General features: G+C 39.4%; 1 protein-coding gene across 1 annotated transcript; it reads right to left on the reverse strand.

Moving 5' to 3' along the window:
* Positions 1-1112: 1112 nt before the first annotated feature.
* pargl (poly (ADP-ribose) glycohydrolase, like) lies at positions 1113-15998 on the reverse strand. Its single transcript, XM_062412627.1, has 16 exons — positions 15881-15998; positions 9571-9873; positions 6989-7114; positions 6534-6623; positions 5638-5709; positions 5461-5547; positions 5221-5381; positions 5036-5115; positions 4881-4953; positions 4167-4242; positions 3931-4078; positions 3351-3429; positions 3161-3269; positions 2944-3040; positions 2714-2842; positions 1113-2628 (listed from the first exon to the last, which is right to left on the reverse strand). The coding sequence occupies exons 2-16, from the start codon at positions 9829-9831 to the stop codon at positions 2510-2512; spliced, it is 1707 nt and encodes a 568-aa protein (XP_062268611.1). The 5' UTR covers positions 9832-9873; positions 15881-15998; the 3' UTR covers positions 1113-2509.
* Between the last annotated feature and the right edge of the window lie 549 nt (positions 15999-16547).

Here is a 16547-nt window from a genome sequence, read left to right on the forward strand (position 1 = left end):
GGATTTTCATGGTTATGCTTAAGAATGTCTCTAAACAGTGTGATGACGACTGCCGTGCAACCGTGCTCTCTGGTGAAAAAATAAAACAAAATATAGACGATGAGAGCAGAGACGGCTGAATATTGAACTGAAACCGGTGCCATTTGTAGGGAACCTGTGGCTGCATATTAATCCTAAAAATGTGACAACTTGAGCCGTGTCTCCTGTGTGATCTCAGGGAGGAGGCACCACTGTTTGACTTCTCATTAATTCACCTCTTTTCCCAAATTGTATTTTATGCTTGAATTCTTCCCATTTCCTATTTCCAGTTTCCTGACCGTCCCTCCACATAAATGTAAACACCTGTCTGTGCCAAACAGAATACTTGCAATGGAATTTTTGATAATAAAAATAATTGTGACATATGTAAAGATATGATAATCTTCAGCTCCTCAGAGTGGAAGGATGTATTTATTTTCATAAAGTGTACATTTTATTGTTTTCAACAAAATAAAAATAAAAATGATGCTTGCATTAACAAGACTTATTATGAATGCAGCAGAGCAGGGTTCAGTCAGTGTAAGTCAGCACTGCAGTGTAACTTACAACCACGACATCCACTTGAAACAAAACAGACAGAGTTTCAGTTTTACTTAGAGGAGAATAATGTTACTATTCTATCACAACAATCCAGACCAGTGATTCCTAAACTAGGGGTCACAAGCCCCAAAGAGGACGCAAGATAATAGTCGCAGAAATCAAACAAATTTAAGAATAATTAGAAATACCATATTTTAGATATAATTATAAAAAATTATGTAAATAACAATGATCCTTCTGCAACTCGTCCTGATTTTTGTTTTGGCCCAAACAAGATCAAATCAGTATCTTCTGTTTACTTCATCACAGTTGGTATAATGGAGGTTGTGTTCAGGGGCACTGGTAAGGGGAGAGGTCCCGTGCATACGCTTACTGGTTTCCATACATATAACAATGTATATATTGTGTCAAGCAACAAATTATAAATATAATGAATAAATCTATAGACATTGTTACGTCACCCAAGCTATCTAGGGTAGAGGGACAAACAATTAGAAAATAAAACCGGGCACTTAAACAAGGAAGCCATAAGATTAAGGTTTAACGAGAAAATATGGATTTATTAAGTAATCGTTCAGTTAACAAAAAACGCCCCTTCCTACAGCGGAAGAGGAAAAAGAAAGACACCAACCAACAACCCAATACACTAAGCCAGCACAACGCCTGCCCACACGGCCCATCTCTGCTACATCTGCTCTCGAACTGCTGCTCCCCCCTCTCTCACCGGCACAGCTGAAGGTCTTAATTGGCCACACCCTGATGCCAGAGTGGCCTCAGCTGTGCCAGTGGAGGTGCATCTGTAGCTCCAACCTGGAGGAGATATGAGAGGGGGAGAGAAAGAAAACACAGCACGTAACGGACATTAATGTGGTTAATTTAAAGTGATTATACTGGATAATTCCACAGTGGCCATGAAATCTCCTTTTACTATACATAATCAAACTGTGCTTATTTTGCACTTAATAAAAAAAAAAATTGTAAACATTTTAATTCAGGCACTTAATTGCACTTGTCTTTTCAAACTGCTGCTTTTTTGCATAGTTTTTTAACTGTTTAAATCCACTGTATTTTTTACACGTATGGGCGTAATCACAAATAAACTTGAACCTTGAAACTTGAAACTTGGGAGCTCTGGTTCTGGGATTTACAGACAAAACCTGACAAAGCATTTCCTGGGAAATCTTCTCATCAATCAACTCACTGTTGTTAGAATATGACTTTAAAAGTTAGTTCTTTATCCATGGCTGAGAAGGTGAATTACCTGCTGGAGTACACACGTGGTAAATCATTAGTTCTCTGGACGGACTCTAAACTTCCAGCTGTTTTATTACGTCTGGTCTCTGTCACCATCATTTTCAATTGTAATGGATATGGATTTAACACTGTTTACCCCTGAAACTCCAGACGTGTTTTGTTGACTCAAACACTTCATCCACCCCTCCATCGGCGTAGTGGTGAGTAGATGAGGGCATTTACATTTTTTCGGTTTACTGTCCCTTTAACATGTTTAGTGAATAAGGCTCTCAGCCTCTGTCAGTGAACATATTGTAATTTTCAATAAGTTTAGTACATTAATCATAATTCATTAGTTTACACTCTATTGTCTTCTGAATTTTAAGAATTCAAAACAAAATCAAAAAATTGAATTGGCCCCCTCGAAGTCTTATTTTCACACATGCGCAAATGTTTTGAGTGGCGAGCATTCAACAACTGTTCACTTCCAATCTGCCAGTGAGGAGTTAAATAAAACATTTGCGTCCTGTGATAACGTGGATTTGTTGTTTTGGTGAACTTCTCTTTCTCTATGTGAAATAATCATAACTGCTGTGTAACATAAGACATTGTTTCGAAGCTTGCTAATTTCTGCAAGAAAATCTTTCCCGCTATAGTTTCGTGCAAATCAGATGCAGACGTGGAAATGAATCTGACTTCACAGGTGACTTCTGGAACACCTAATGTTGTCTCTGATGAACTTGAACAGATCCACATGCGAGTGGCTGTCGGCCTGCTGAACAGCACAGTAGTCCTCGAGAAGTCCGTACAGTTTCTCTGTGATGAAGCAATTTGAAAAATAATTCACCAGCCAATAAACGAGAAACAACATTTGAAATTATCACGGGGGGGGGACTCTCACCAACTGTAATCCCTTCTGTGACCATCAGGTGATAGATCTGCTTCAGGCCATTTGCCAGTTCTTCATCGCCAAAGGTGAAGAAGGCCAGTCCTTTCTTGGCCTTTGCTGCGGCCATCAGCTGGATCACAGCTGAAAATAAAGAGAAGTAAAAGCCTCAGGACAAATGTTTTATATATTTATTTATGTATTAATTGTTGATAAACTGATGGGGTCACATAACGCCTCAGCACCTTTGAGTTGAGGGTCTCCATTGAAGACTCCACAGCCCCACTTGCCCGTGGCGATGTCTGGCTCATCATCCCCATGTCCTTTAAATCCACAGAATGCCTTCAAGGACACAATAACACCATGTAAGAACAGTAGTGGAAGCATATACAAATTCCAACAAAAGCAGCATCATGTCCCACTTCCCCAAGAATTAAAAACACACATGAAGACAAACCCGACCTTGTTCAGTTCTCGTGTGACCTTGATCATACTGTACTGTTCCCTTGGGTTTTTGAAGTGTAGAGCGTCAATGGCTAAGATCTGCCTCTGCAGCCGGCCCCACTCATCCCTGCAAAGATGAAATCACATTTCAGAAAAACAAACAAACAAATTCTTCCAAATGTAAATGACATAAAGTGCCTGCTCATACCGTTTCAGTTTGTCCTTATGAGGCCCCGCCCACTCAAAGCTGGCTCCAAAACCAGAGTATTCGCTGAACTGCTGAGAGCCTGAGACCGAGACGTTAATGCAAACTGTGAGGCTGGTGTCACATTGTATATTCTTTATTGTCATTAACATAAAAAGACTGAAAACTGATTTCCATGACTTTTAGTGGAAGGATGATGCCTGAGCCTGAGAAGAACCCATTCCTATTTAAGGGTGCTATATTTATTGATGTTGTTTAGTTTTTCTGCTTTGCTGTTGTTGTTCCTTTCTTTATTCTCGTTTATCTTTATTGTTTTCTATCTCTCGTTCCTTATAATTCCTTTCTCTTTTTCTGTCCTTTGACATTGCTGTAAGTAAAATGGTGCTTCCACTGCCTTGTGAAAAGAACTAATAAATAATTAATCCATAAAAAACTGTCAAAAAAAACAAAGAATTTCAATTTACACAGAAAAAGGCATTTAAAATGTTTTGCTCGATATCACTTAATTTTGATCAATTACTGCATCCCAACTGAGATGGTTCTGTCATCTGACTCATCCATTAACTCATATTTTCATCACTACCTGTAACAAACAGACACTCGTTGTCCGCCAGTCGCTCGGTGAAGAGTCGGGAAACTATCAGCTCTGGATTCATTAGGAACAAGATCTCTTCCTGCACCAGTCCGGAGCCCAGCACACCTCCGCCAATCCAACGGGAAGCAAAATCTACCTGTACACATAAACACACACACGCTACCACATATATAAAGTTCATTCTAAAACAGCTGTGACTGTTGCTGCTTTGTGTTGCTTCTTACCTGTAACATCCCTGCACAGTTGGCCTCGATGTTGCCTTTAGATGTCACATATAGATTGGACAGCTTCTCATCACAGCTTTAACCAAAAGAGAGTGCCATTAAATGTTTTACCAGCTTTCAATGTCCTCAGAGGATACGTCCTACAGACTTGAGTGATGCCTTTATTTTTCCTCCAGTGCAACCAGATCCCCAAAGTTTTAACTTGTTCAGTGTAATATCATATATTTATGTATGGATTAGCAATAAATATTCATTCATGGTCCCCAGACGATGACTCCCAGTGGATTGTGACTTTTTACTGTCATGCTGATGATACAAAGTTCTCCCTCTATGATGTAAACATCATTCTATAAATGCTCTCTATTTTAACCTTTAAACTTTCAGTTCCTAAGTATATGATTATTGTGTATCATTTTACCAATAGAAGTAATTTATAAAAATGTTATTATACAATTTAATAATCCATCATCCCACACTCAAACAAACAGAAGCACACACACTCACAGACTTCATGATCTATGCGTAATTCAACACAACCACCATAACACTAACCTCCTTACCCGCACTTGTCCCTTTCCCATCCAGCTTTGTGAACATTATTTAAACCTCTGATCTTACCCATTTGTTGACTTCAATTATCCTTCTTATAATACAAAGAACTTTGTAATTCAGGGTTTTTAAATGCTATATAAAATACATGATATTAGTTATTACCTTCTCCAGCTCCGCAACTCTGAGTCTCTCAAGCAACGCCTCTCAAATGTCACCAGTCCTTGTGGTTTAGTTCCTGCAAAGATGTGAATAGAAGGGTTTTTACTGAGACGTCTCATGGACAGGAAGCAGAAAAAGGGGGTTGAGCAGCAACTTACTCTCATCTGTAACCACATTGAAATAATGCATGATGGCCCTCAGCTTTTCTTTCTTCCGATCCGACCAGTTTCCAAACAGACTGCATCCAGAGTGAGAATTAACAATTACCTCACATACAGTTCACACAGCGGAGAGAGTGTACAGGAGCTGTGTTCAGAAATGTAAGAAGGTTGGTCTGCTTTGCCTGTTGAAGTTAATGGGGGGGTAGTTGTGGTACTCTGCGTTGGGTCTGGACGTGTTGCGATGTGGGAAGGTGCAGAAAAACGCGTTTGCAAGCAGGCAGGATATCTGGACTTGTGACAGAGTGATGACGGCGCAATTCCCCGTCTGAAGCAGTGGGATGGCCTGAAAACACGGATCTCCATCATTTTCATCATCATCATGAGTTAAGCGCAGAATCAGCAGATCAAGGAAGTTACATTACCTTCTTCACATGCTGGGGGAGGCTGAGAGCCAACGCCGCGATCTTCGGAAACAGTGTGTTGAAGTAGTTTTCTTCTTTCGGGATACACTAGAAAGAAAATATGATCCAATCCTGATCATTAGAGGGTTCAGGCATCCAATCACAAAGCTGATCTGAAGTAAACTAATGGACACTGACCTTGACTAAGGAGAAGAGGGCATCAAAGGTCCACTGATCTTTATATTGTGGGTTGAATTTGATGATAACTTCCTAAAGACAGACAGAGTTTGAATATGTAAGGTTGAACACTTGAAAAAGTTGCAAAAATATATTTTCTGAGTGCAGATAAATATTTAAGAAAGTTGCCTAAAGTGGATGTGAGTCATGTGAAAAAACAATTATGTATAGAGAATATATGTTTGACCCGAACAAAAGGAAAGATGACTGGATGATATATAGGCTAAACCTGTACATTTCTATGATGATGAAATCTGAACAGGGTCCAGAGAATAGATTATATGAAATGTCTAACAAGCAAAGAGCCCTGTGATTAGGTATTTTACCTTTGACTGTGAACGCATAATTTTAGAAGAAAACCTATCTGTCCAATGTGCTGTCCAATTTAAGATCTGTTTTTTACTGCTAATTGATCTGCATGATATAAAGTGCTGTAAGATTATTAATCAAAAGTAAATATCTATTTAAATAAAGACTGAGTTGGCTATTTACACATTAAGCTATCTGGAGAAAGCCTGTTATTAGAGTAAAAAAAGCTCTTTATAGAGTTAATTTATAGACATTTTATAATTCTGTGATTTCTTGAGTTTTTTTTCTTTCTTTTTGTGGGTGCGCCTTTACTTTACGTTTTGTATCTGTAATAAAGCTTTTTATCTGTAATAAAGAAGATGTATGTTTTGTAATTTGTTGGAATCCCAGAAATGCATTTGTATGACACAAATATAAATGTATGTATGTAGGTAGGTAGGTAGGTAGGTAGGTAGATATGAATGTATGTATGTATGGATGGATGGATGGATGGATGGATGGATGGATGTAAGTATGTAAAGGGAAAGGTGTGAAGGCTGCTAACGTACCGCCACATCATCAACTTCCAGTTTCTTCTTACTGGCCAGACCATCCAGTTTCTTGGAGATAATTTCCCACCTGTTCACCTGGGTGGGCAGCTGTGGAGAGAGAAGATCAACTCAACATAAACGTATATAGACTATTCTGCATGTCATTAATGTATTGTACGTCATCATCTGAAACAAACTAGGAACAAAAAAAAGAAATAATGAAAGAAAACAGTCATGACAACAATGACAATGAGCAATTAAAACTTTAGGGGTGAGGGTTAGAGTTAGATGCTCCGTATGAATGTGTGTGTGAATGGCAAAACTATATCTCAAAGCTGAGTGGTCGCTAAGACTACAAAAGTGCTTTTTAAATACATTTACATTTTCTAACATGAGTACATTTTTCTGCATCAGGTGAGAAAACAACCCAGATCTACTGCAGATCAACAAACATTGTGTTGCCTCATACACACCTTCCTCAATCCAGTCTTGATGGTTATGACACTTGCTGGCGAAAAGGGCATCTTCACAAAGCTACTGTGCCACATGTCTCTCCCTTCTTGGGGCCGAACTTGTTTTGAAGCGTTGAAAATGGACACCTGTGAGAAAAACCATAAGGTCTGTATGTGTGCACGACAGTCGCCTCAGGCATGTAGGGATGGGGATGCTGCTGAGGCCTTGTCAAACTCGGCTCAGGAGTCTAAGATTCAAACCTGCAAGATCCTGCCGACTGATATTGTCATTTGCCCTTTTTGTGTTCACATTCCTCACTGCATAACACTCCCTCATAGGGTTGCAAAATTCCGGGAATATTCAAGTTGGAATTATCGGGAATAAACTGGAAATTTAGAGATATAAATAGTTGGCATTGGTATCGTCTTTAAAAACATTTTTAAATTGATGGATAAATGAATAGAAATAGGCTAGATCAGACATGGGCAAAGTCAATTAAACTAACAATTTAGTAGCACTTAAATGGCACTTACTTATCACACTTTGTAGTGCATTTTTTTCACCGACAAACTGCGATTCAAGAGTCAACTACCAAGGCGGGTTTTGTTAAATTGCCTTGCAAATAAATCCTTTTTCTATTTGTTAAAGGCCAAATCATTTCATGTAAGGATTTTTCCATTTCATCTATATTAGATTTCCAGATTTCCATCACAATGACGGATCCCAAAAGTGTCAGTGGATCGTGATTACGGCGGCACCCGATCACGGTGGGAGCTGATAGCGTCCTAAAAAGCAACAAACTGCCTGACAAGATACCTATTAATCGTGGCATCTATTGCACTTCTGTCCGTCCTGGAAGAGGGATCCCTCACATGTGGCTCTTCCTGAGGTTTCTACTTTTTTTCTTTTTAAGAAAGTTTTTATAGTTTTTCCTTACTCTTGTTTAGGGTTAAGGGCAGAGGATATCACAATTGGTATAGTCCAATAGGACAATTCTCACGATTATGGGCCATTCAAAACTCTTGTTTGACTGACGAACCACCACCAGTGTCTAGACCCCAGGGATATTCCTGTTCAATGCTCTGCTCCACCCCCTTCTAATCCTGATGACTTCTCACAAGGGTCTAAAATGCCATAGATTGTAAAACATTCATGTCTTCTGTGTGTTGCAAAATAAATATTGTAATTGCAAATCAAGTCTCTCCTGATTGAACTGTATTTATGAAATGTAACTATTAAAATATTGGTCAATATTAACAGACTCTGAGTGGTCTTTCTCTTTTGTCACATACTATTTGAGCCAGGTCGTGTCAAAATGTGCTCGTCTGTCTTCGACTTTGTCTGTAAAGTTTTCTGATGCGGAAGGGCAGAATCTCCCAATAAGGAGCTGGAGGACCCACATGCAGAAACAACTACTAAATGGCAAACTCATTATAAAATGACAGATTTCGGACACAGACATAAATAGGAAAAAGGACAAAGGTAGGAAACACAAGGAGCGGTATTTCCCAAATAAAACAGGAAAAAAACACGAATAAAATCCAAACACAAGGAAAATGTCCATGATTAAAAGGTGTCCCTCTAAATCCAAACACTCCAAAGTGCAAAGTCATGACACAAAACCTTGTTTGTATTCTGCTTTAAGGTTGGAAATAGTAGAAATTGTGTCAACTGTTACTAAGCACTAGTTCGGGAAGGGTCAAAGTCTAAGGTTTATGATGTTGGATGTGGTTTGTTTATTGTTTATGTTGTGTTCAGTTCTGGAGACAGTTGTGGGACTTTAGGGCCATGGAGATAGTGCTGATGGGTTTGGCCTGCACATCTTAGACAAAGAGGAGCCAGATACGTTCCTCCTCTTGGAAAAAATCTGTATAAAGAATAATACATTTCTAGAAAGGTAGTTAGCAGAAGTGGCTCTAATTTTAATTTACCTCAGGGATCATTGTTGTCCTGTTATTACCTTCACCAAGGAGGTCATGTTTACACCCTTGTGCGCAAAATGTGAAAATAATCAGACATATTAAGGGGACTGATATTTGTGTGTGTGTGTGTATGTTTTCATAAGGGGAGATTTATATACTTCAATGATAGTTAGAGTGTTGTCAGTCTCCTCAAGTGCAGTTGTATCAGTTATGGTTCGACTTAATTAGAACAGGTAAGCCGATGGTTAATGCTTACCTCAGATGTTTTACGTGGTGGGAAACTTACATCTAGTAACAAAGTTTGATGGAAAAGACCTAAGCTCAGTTATTTCTCTCATTCTTCAGGTGTGAGTGGTGGGAATGAGGCTAGCAAGGCAGTTATGTTGCGATTGATGTTGAAAGGAAAAGGCCAGGGAAGCTTATCTGTCGATCAGAGCAAACTGAAAATATTCTACTGTCAAAAAGAAAGCGAATGATTTGTGACCACAGGCTTTTCAACATGTTCCAGCATATGTTGAAACAGGTGGTCTGTGTAGGTGCTTATTACGTCTTAAGATTTGTGTTATCTAATGCCTGTAAAATTACTAAGTGTGGAGTAGAACATTTGAAAAAAACGAAAATTCTTCATCTAAAGATAAAGATTCAGAGTGGCAGAGAAGGAGAGAAGGATATATTCTTACATCGATGAGGACGGTGTGCGTACTGCTGAAGCTCAGCCAACCCAGCTTCTTGTGGCACTTCTTCAGGTCGTCAAGCCGGCAACATGACGCAATGTCCTGCTCCCTCCGCTTGCCCTCACCTCCTGGTGAACTTCCTCCATCCCCAGTGCAGGAGGAAGAGGAGGAGGCCTGACACGATCTGGCTAAGCTTTTGTCATCACTGTTATGTTGGTGTCCCTCCGTGTTGAACCGTTGAGAGTTGTCTTCATGCCTTTCGGCCATGTCTGTGGGATGTGTTTGTGCGTGTGTGGTGGGGATGGCGTACTGGAGACAAGACATGATGGTGAGTGAAAGGGAAACATAGAACAAAAAGAGCAGGATAAACAAGTCATAACAGACACTCTAGAGCAGGGTTGTCCAAACTACGGCCCGCGGGCCATCTGCGGCCGGCCTTCCATTTTAAATTGAACCGTCTCAAAAAAAAATTTATAATAAAAAAAACTAACAATTTTGTAGCACTTAAATGTCACTTACTTATAGCACTTTGTAGTTTTGCTTTATTTTTGAAGGAATTGTACTTTCTTGATTCTTATTGTTCGGGCTTTGGATTAAAGCATCAGCTAAATGAATTGTAATGTAATGGACTATGGCCCACTGTATTGTACTTCTCAGATAAGACATTAGGTGGCGCCCAACTCCCCCCTGACCTGCCAGCTGTCCCTCAGAACGCCGCCACGCCCCCCGCCCTGAGCGATGCAATGGAAGGCCAATTAATGCTTCTCCGTGTCCATTACTGACGGACAGACGGTCACTTTTTGATTTATAGTTCTCCGTTGCTGAAAACAATTGGGTGCCAGAACAGTAGGTGGTGCTACGGAAGACGACCTTAGAGAAGCCTACCTCATGAGTTCTCAGAAGAAGCCCACGTTCATTATTTACCTGCTCCCAGCTTTTCACACACACAGTATACGATGGCAACTCAATAAAATAAAGTGACACCCAGCGGGTCATAATGCTTATGTTATTGTTTCTTTACGCAGCGGTTCCCCGGTCTTGTTTCCGAACTGCGTTGCTAATTCCACGGCTTCAAGCTACACGGAAGCAACTATCTTCCCCCCCAGCTTCCACACACTGTCAGCAGGGACTCCCGATACTAACTACTACCAAGTGTTTGCTTCTAACCTGACGATGTTTGAGAAACAGTGTCATGTCAGCCGTGGAATTAAAGTCGTGACAGCATGTTTTTGCACAGTTACCACCGCAGTTAGCATGGTGGCTGGGACGCTAGCGCCGTTATAACCGTATGCGACCGTACACACATGCCGTCAGGGCTCTAACCAGCCACCATCAGCCGGACAACTCTGCAGGCTTAACACACTTGTCACATTTATCGTAGAATCATAGTTGTGTTTGGGTTTATTGTGATATAGGAAATGAAACAGGAAGTTTGAAGTCAGGAAATTATGTTGTTCCGAAATACTGTTGTTAGCGGACCAATCACAGCCAATGGCTATCCGTAGGCTCTCCGTATGTGGCCCTCGGGATAAAAAGTTTGGACACCCCTGCTCTAGAGTCCAGATAACCAGATATTGAGTTCTGTAAAACGCTGAAAACATTCCGTCTGTATGAAGCCTATAGTTAGAGCTAAATCCGGTGAGTCCTGAACCATCCCATCGTTATGCAGCTATAGGTTTAGACTGCTGGGAAAACTCATCCACTGAGCACTTCTCCCCTTCTTTCTCTCTCTCTGCCCCCACATTTATTTATTTATTTATTGTACTACATGTCACTAACTATGTTTTTTTCCCCCTCCCATAGTCTCTCTCGCTTTCTCTGGCTCTTTGCAGGTATCTTAGACTTCAGAGCTGTGGGATAACAACAATTATTATTATTATTATTATTATTATTATTATTATTATTATTATTATTATTTTTATATGAATTGTTCCTGGTCTCTCTCTCCTCTCTCTCCAACCACATTTGTATCACCACAATTTTATTTGAGGCGCCATACAAATATATTATTGAATAGGAAATCTCTAAACAGATGGATAAAGTCAACACACTGCAGTTGTAGGGGAGAGCGGGGGAAAGTGGGACATTTTTTACATTTAGTCCCCTCTAGGCAAGCTAAAATGATATATCAGTAAAATGTACACATTCCCCATTAATTCAGGCTGTTTTCTAGCAATGGAAATTATCAGAATGTCTTCAGGACAAAGGGAACTGAAAATATGATTGTTTAAAAAAAAGTGGTCTTGTCTCTCACTTTACCCCGGCTACGGGTTAAAGTGAGCCACTTACTTTTTCCACTTTAAAACTACCATAACAACACATGTTGTAATAGTTAAAATCCCGAAAGCTAGATTGACAACCACTAATATCGGACTAGTTACAGTATCATGGGGATTGGTCAATTAAGCACATTTATGATTATTATGATTCATGTGATCTCTTGCACACTCTAGCTTACCGGCACATTGTCTCTCCGTCCAATTGGCAGGGACAGGGATATTGTTTTTCTCTGCGTATTCGAATGCCAGTTCACGGCACTTAACTGGAGCAAGGCCATGGAACTGGTCAACTAGTTGTTTCAAGTGTTTGGCAAGCTCCTCCTCCATCTCATCTGTGAATAATCTCTTTACCTCAGCTACTGCACCCCAGGCTACTGATTTTACTTTCCCTTTCTCTTTTTTTCTTTATGAATCTTTTGAGGGTTGTCTTATCAATATTTCTATCCCTTCCAGGTTATCTTATCTTAAGGACTTCTTTCCTTGCATGACCTCAGCTGCTGCACTCTCCATCTCTGCGAGGGGTGTTTGGCCCCAGGTTGTCTTCTTGGTGTAGTTTCCTGGCATGATGGCTTTTCTACAATGTTTATGACATTAAAAATAAAACATATATAATGTAATATAACACTAAAATATGTTTAAGACTAAACTTAACTTGTGCTTCATGGTGGGTGTAGAGTGAGCCACTGTCTCACTTTACCCTACAGCATTTGTCCCACTTTACGACACAGCCACCGTTTTTGAAAAAACAACATCTCTTAGCAATTCAGGCTAATGTTCAGCTAACATCCATCACATGGTTTTATATGTTGGAAGTTCACCAACATGTATGATATAAGTTTTTCTACCTGATTCAATTTGTTTTGACACGACAGTTGATTAAGTTCAAAGCAAGAAAAATTAATTATTAAAACATTTTTTTTGTGTAAAAACATACTTTCCACAGCACCAGCACCAACTTCTCCTTCATGGCAAGGGGGGAATGGGAGGGGCTTGAAAACATAATGGTCACATGACCACAAATGTCTTCCATGGCCTAGATACAGGGGGTGTCTCACATTACCCGATGTCCCACATAGCCCCATTCTCCCCTATGCATCCACCCACCGGTGCAGTTTCTGTGTAAGTATTTCTACATAATCTTTTTTTCAGTTTCATATAAGGTCACTGTGACCTTTGACCTTTGTGAAAGGAAGTCACTTCAACTGCGAGTTTAAAGCTGCTTTCAGACTTTCACTGAAGTCTCCGGTTGAAAGGGAAATTCAACTCATATTCATCATGACTTGCTCCTAATAAATTGTACTTTTAAAAAGGGATCTAGGTGAAAGGAATCTATTGGCAGAAATTGTATATAAATAATCCTATTGATATTTTCACCTGTGTGCGTTTCAACTAAATTGTACTAATGGTTGTCTCTAGAATGGACCCTTTATATTTATATCGGGAGCAGGTCTCGGAGGCTGCCATGTTTTTCACAGTAGCTACCACAGGTTCTCTCTCATGTTTGGAAGGGGCTGGTGAGGTGAGGGCTATTCAGCCGCGACATTACCACACAGCCACCGTTTTGATGTCACTAAATTCAACACACTGAATTTTAAAGAGGTGTCTGTCTGTCTGTCTGTCTGTCAAGTTTCATGTGATTTTGCTTTAGCAATTTTGAAAAAATGTCAGGAAAAGATGGCTTAATTTTTATAATAGCACTAATAACTTATATATACACATATATACATATCAAATATATACACTCCTGATCAAAATCTAAAGACCAGTTAAAAAATTGCATGAATTTGCATTTTGCACTGTTGAATCATAGGAAGGTTCTAAGTAGAGTTTCAAAATGCAATAAGAAGAAAAGTTGTGAGCAGGCAATTTATTGAAAACAACAATTTAACTGAAGTAGGCTGTTCATCAGCTGATCAAAAGTTTAAGACCACAGCTCAAAAAAAAAAAAAAACCTCCTAAAACAGAAATTAAAGTGTCAAAAACAGACTCAGTAATGAGTAGCTCCACCATTATTGTTGATCACTTCAAAAATTCGTTTTGGCATGCTTGATGCAAGTGTTTCCAAAAGGCTAGTGCGAATGTTGCGCCAAGTGGTGAAGATGGCTTCACGAAGGGCATCGACTGTCTGGAACTGAAGTCCATTTTTGTAAACTTCCCTTGCCATCCATCCCCAAATGTTCTCAATTGGATTAAGATCAGGGGAACACGCAGGATGGTCCAAAAGAGTGATGTTATTCTCCTGGAAAAAAGTCTTGGTCAGACGGGCATTGTGAATTGGAGCGTTGTCCTGCTGAAAACCCAGTCGTTACCACACAGACGAGGGCCCTCAGTCATGAGGGATGCCCGCTGCAACATCTCCACATAGCCAGCTGCTGTTTGACGCCCCTGCACAACCTGGAGCTCCATTGTTCCATTGAAGGAAAAAGCACCCCAGATCATGATGGCGCCCCCTCCACTGTGCCGCGTAGAAAACATCTCAGGTGGCATCTCCATGTCATGCCAGTAACGTTTGAAGCCATCAGGACCATCAAGGTTAAATTTGTTCTCGTCAAAGAATAAAACTTTCTTCCACCTTTGAATGTCCCATGTTTGGTGCTCCCTTGCAATGTCTAAACGGGCAATTTTGTGGCGTTGAAGGAGACGTGGCCTTTGAAGACGTTTCTTGTTTTTGAAGCCCTTCCTTCGCAGATGCCGTCTGATGGTTACTGGGCTGCAGTCAGCATCAGTAATGGCCTTAATTTGGGACGAGGATCGTCCCGTGTCTTGACGGACAGCCATTCGGATTCTCCGGCTCAGCGCCGGTGAGATTTTTTTGGGTCTACCACTTGAATTTTTTGTTCCATAACCCTGAGGATCTTTTAAGAAATGCAAAATGACTGTCTTAACCTCAGCAGCGATTGGACGTTGTGAGAAGCCTTGTTTATGCAGTTCAACAATCCTACCACGTTCAAAGACGGTGAGCTTTTTTGCCTTTGCCATCAAGAGACCTTCACAGTGTGATTACTTGATAGGAAAAGACATGGAATCCAAATTTTTGCACAGATTTTGGCTTTTAAAGGCTGTGGTCTTAAACTTTTGATCAGCTGATGAACAGCCTATTTGAGTTTTTTTTGGTCTCTTGTTCCCATTTCTTCTTTTTGCATTTTGAAGCTCTACTTAGAACCTTCCTAAGATCCAACTGTGCAAAATGCAAATTCATGCAATTTTTTAACTGGTCTTAAGATTTTGATCAGGAGTGTATATATATTCCAAGTATAAATATATTCAGTAAATATACAAAAGAGCTCTGTTTCCAATTTTAGGTCAATTAGGGAGATTTTATGGCTGGTTTTACACAAAGGGCTATGTGAGTAGCAAGCAAAGAAACATAATTGCCCTGAAACATAAACTTGGATAAGCATTGTGATTATAATCATTTTCTGAAGGTTTAAATTGCCGGGGTCAAAATGACCCCTAAGACAAACGATACATTTGAGGATAAAAGGAGTGTAAAGGATTAGAAAAAAAAAAAAAACATTTAATAGGAGCAAGTAATGATGCCTTTCTTATGAAAATAGAGCTGACTTTCCTTTTAAAGTTTCTGAAAATATCTAAAGTAAAATCTAGTGAAACTTGACACGCAGACATTGGGAGTCACCATGAACAAGAGTGATGTGACAATTTTTTGTCACCTTTCAAGGATAAAAAAAAAGAATAATAACATGAGCAGGTTATGAATGCCACAATTGTACCTGTAATTTCCCTTAAAATTCATATATTATTCCATATTGCATTTCACTACACTTGTTAAATTCTTGTGAGGAAAGCAAAATGGTTTAATTATTTTATTAAACGTCCATAATAATTCATTTTGTCGCCTTGTTTTCCCACTCGAAGCATCTGTACCATACCACCAGAAATAGACAGAGAGTTGTTGTTCGTCTGTGAACCACCACTTCAACTCCCCACATCAAACTCTGAGCTTTAGCCCAAACATTAGCTACTAATAAAACTTCTGTTATAACGCACGGAGTTGATTTAAAAACCGAAACACTCACCTTTCCTCGAGTTTAAATCTGGCATCTAACTGGCAGTAGTTCCGTTACAGGTTTCTTTGGTCAAACACGAAGTTGGGCGCAGTTAGACACGCAGACACTCGCAGCTCACGGATCTATAAGTCTACTTTCACTTTTGACAGAAAAAACGAAAGTGGAGTCAAGAGCAGCACTTTGATTTCACTTTCATTTTGACAGAGACGCCACTCTCTGCTTCATGGCTTCATCACATCAATCAAGCTTTTCACCATTTATCATCATATAGTTTAGAATCGCTTTCATACTTCATTCATACATTCAGCTTCATTCACTGTGTCTTCACTGGCTACATTAACGCAGACAATCGTGTTGTAAAGGTTGTAGGAGAAATTATTACAAATTAAATTATTATAATCGACAAATTAAATTTCCCTGAGATCAATTAATTAATGAATCAATCTATCTAAGTTATATCAGTAAATTAATTAAATGAGAAACAAATAGCTTTATATTGAATACATTTATATCGATATAGTTTATGATTCTGACACATGTATTTTCACCTGCTGCCGAAAAGAGAAATTATAGTGGAAGTAAATAGAAGAAATTATATTAAATACTAAAGTAGGATGATCAAAGTTGAAGATGTGACGTTCATTTTATTATTCGTCATATCTTAATGTTTTATATT

The sequence above is a fragment of the Platichthys flesus genome, chromosome 19 (genome assembly GCF_949316205.1).
Source record: "Platichthys flesus chromosome 19, fPlaFle2.1, whole genome shotgun sequence".
In the NCBI taxonomy this organism is placed as follows: Eukaryota; Metazoa; Chordata; class Actinopteri; order Pleuronectiformes; family Pleuronectidae; genus Platichthys; species Platichthys flesus.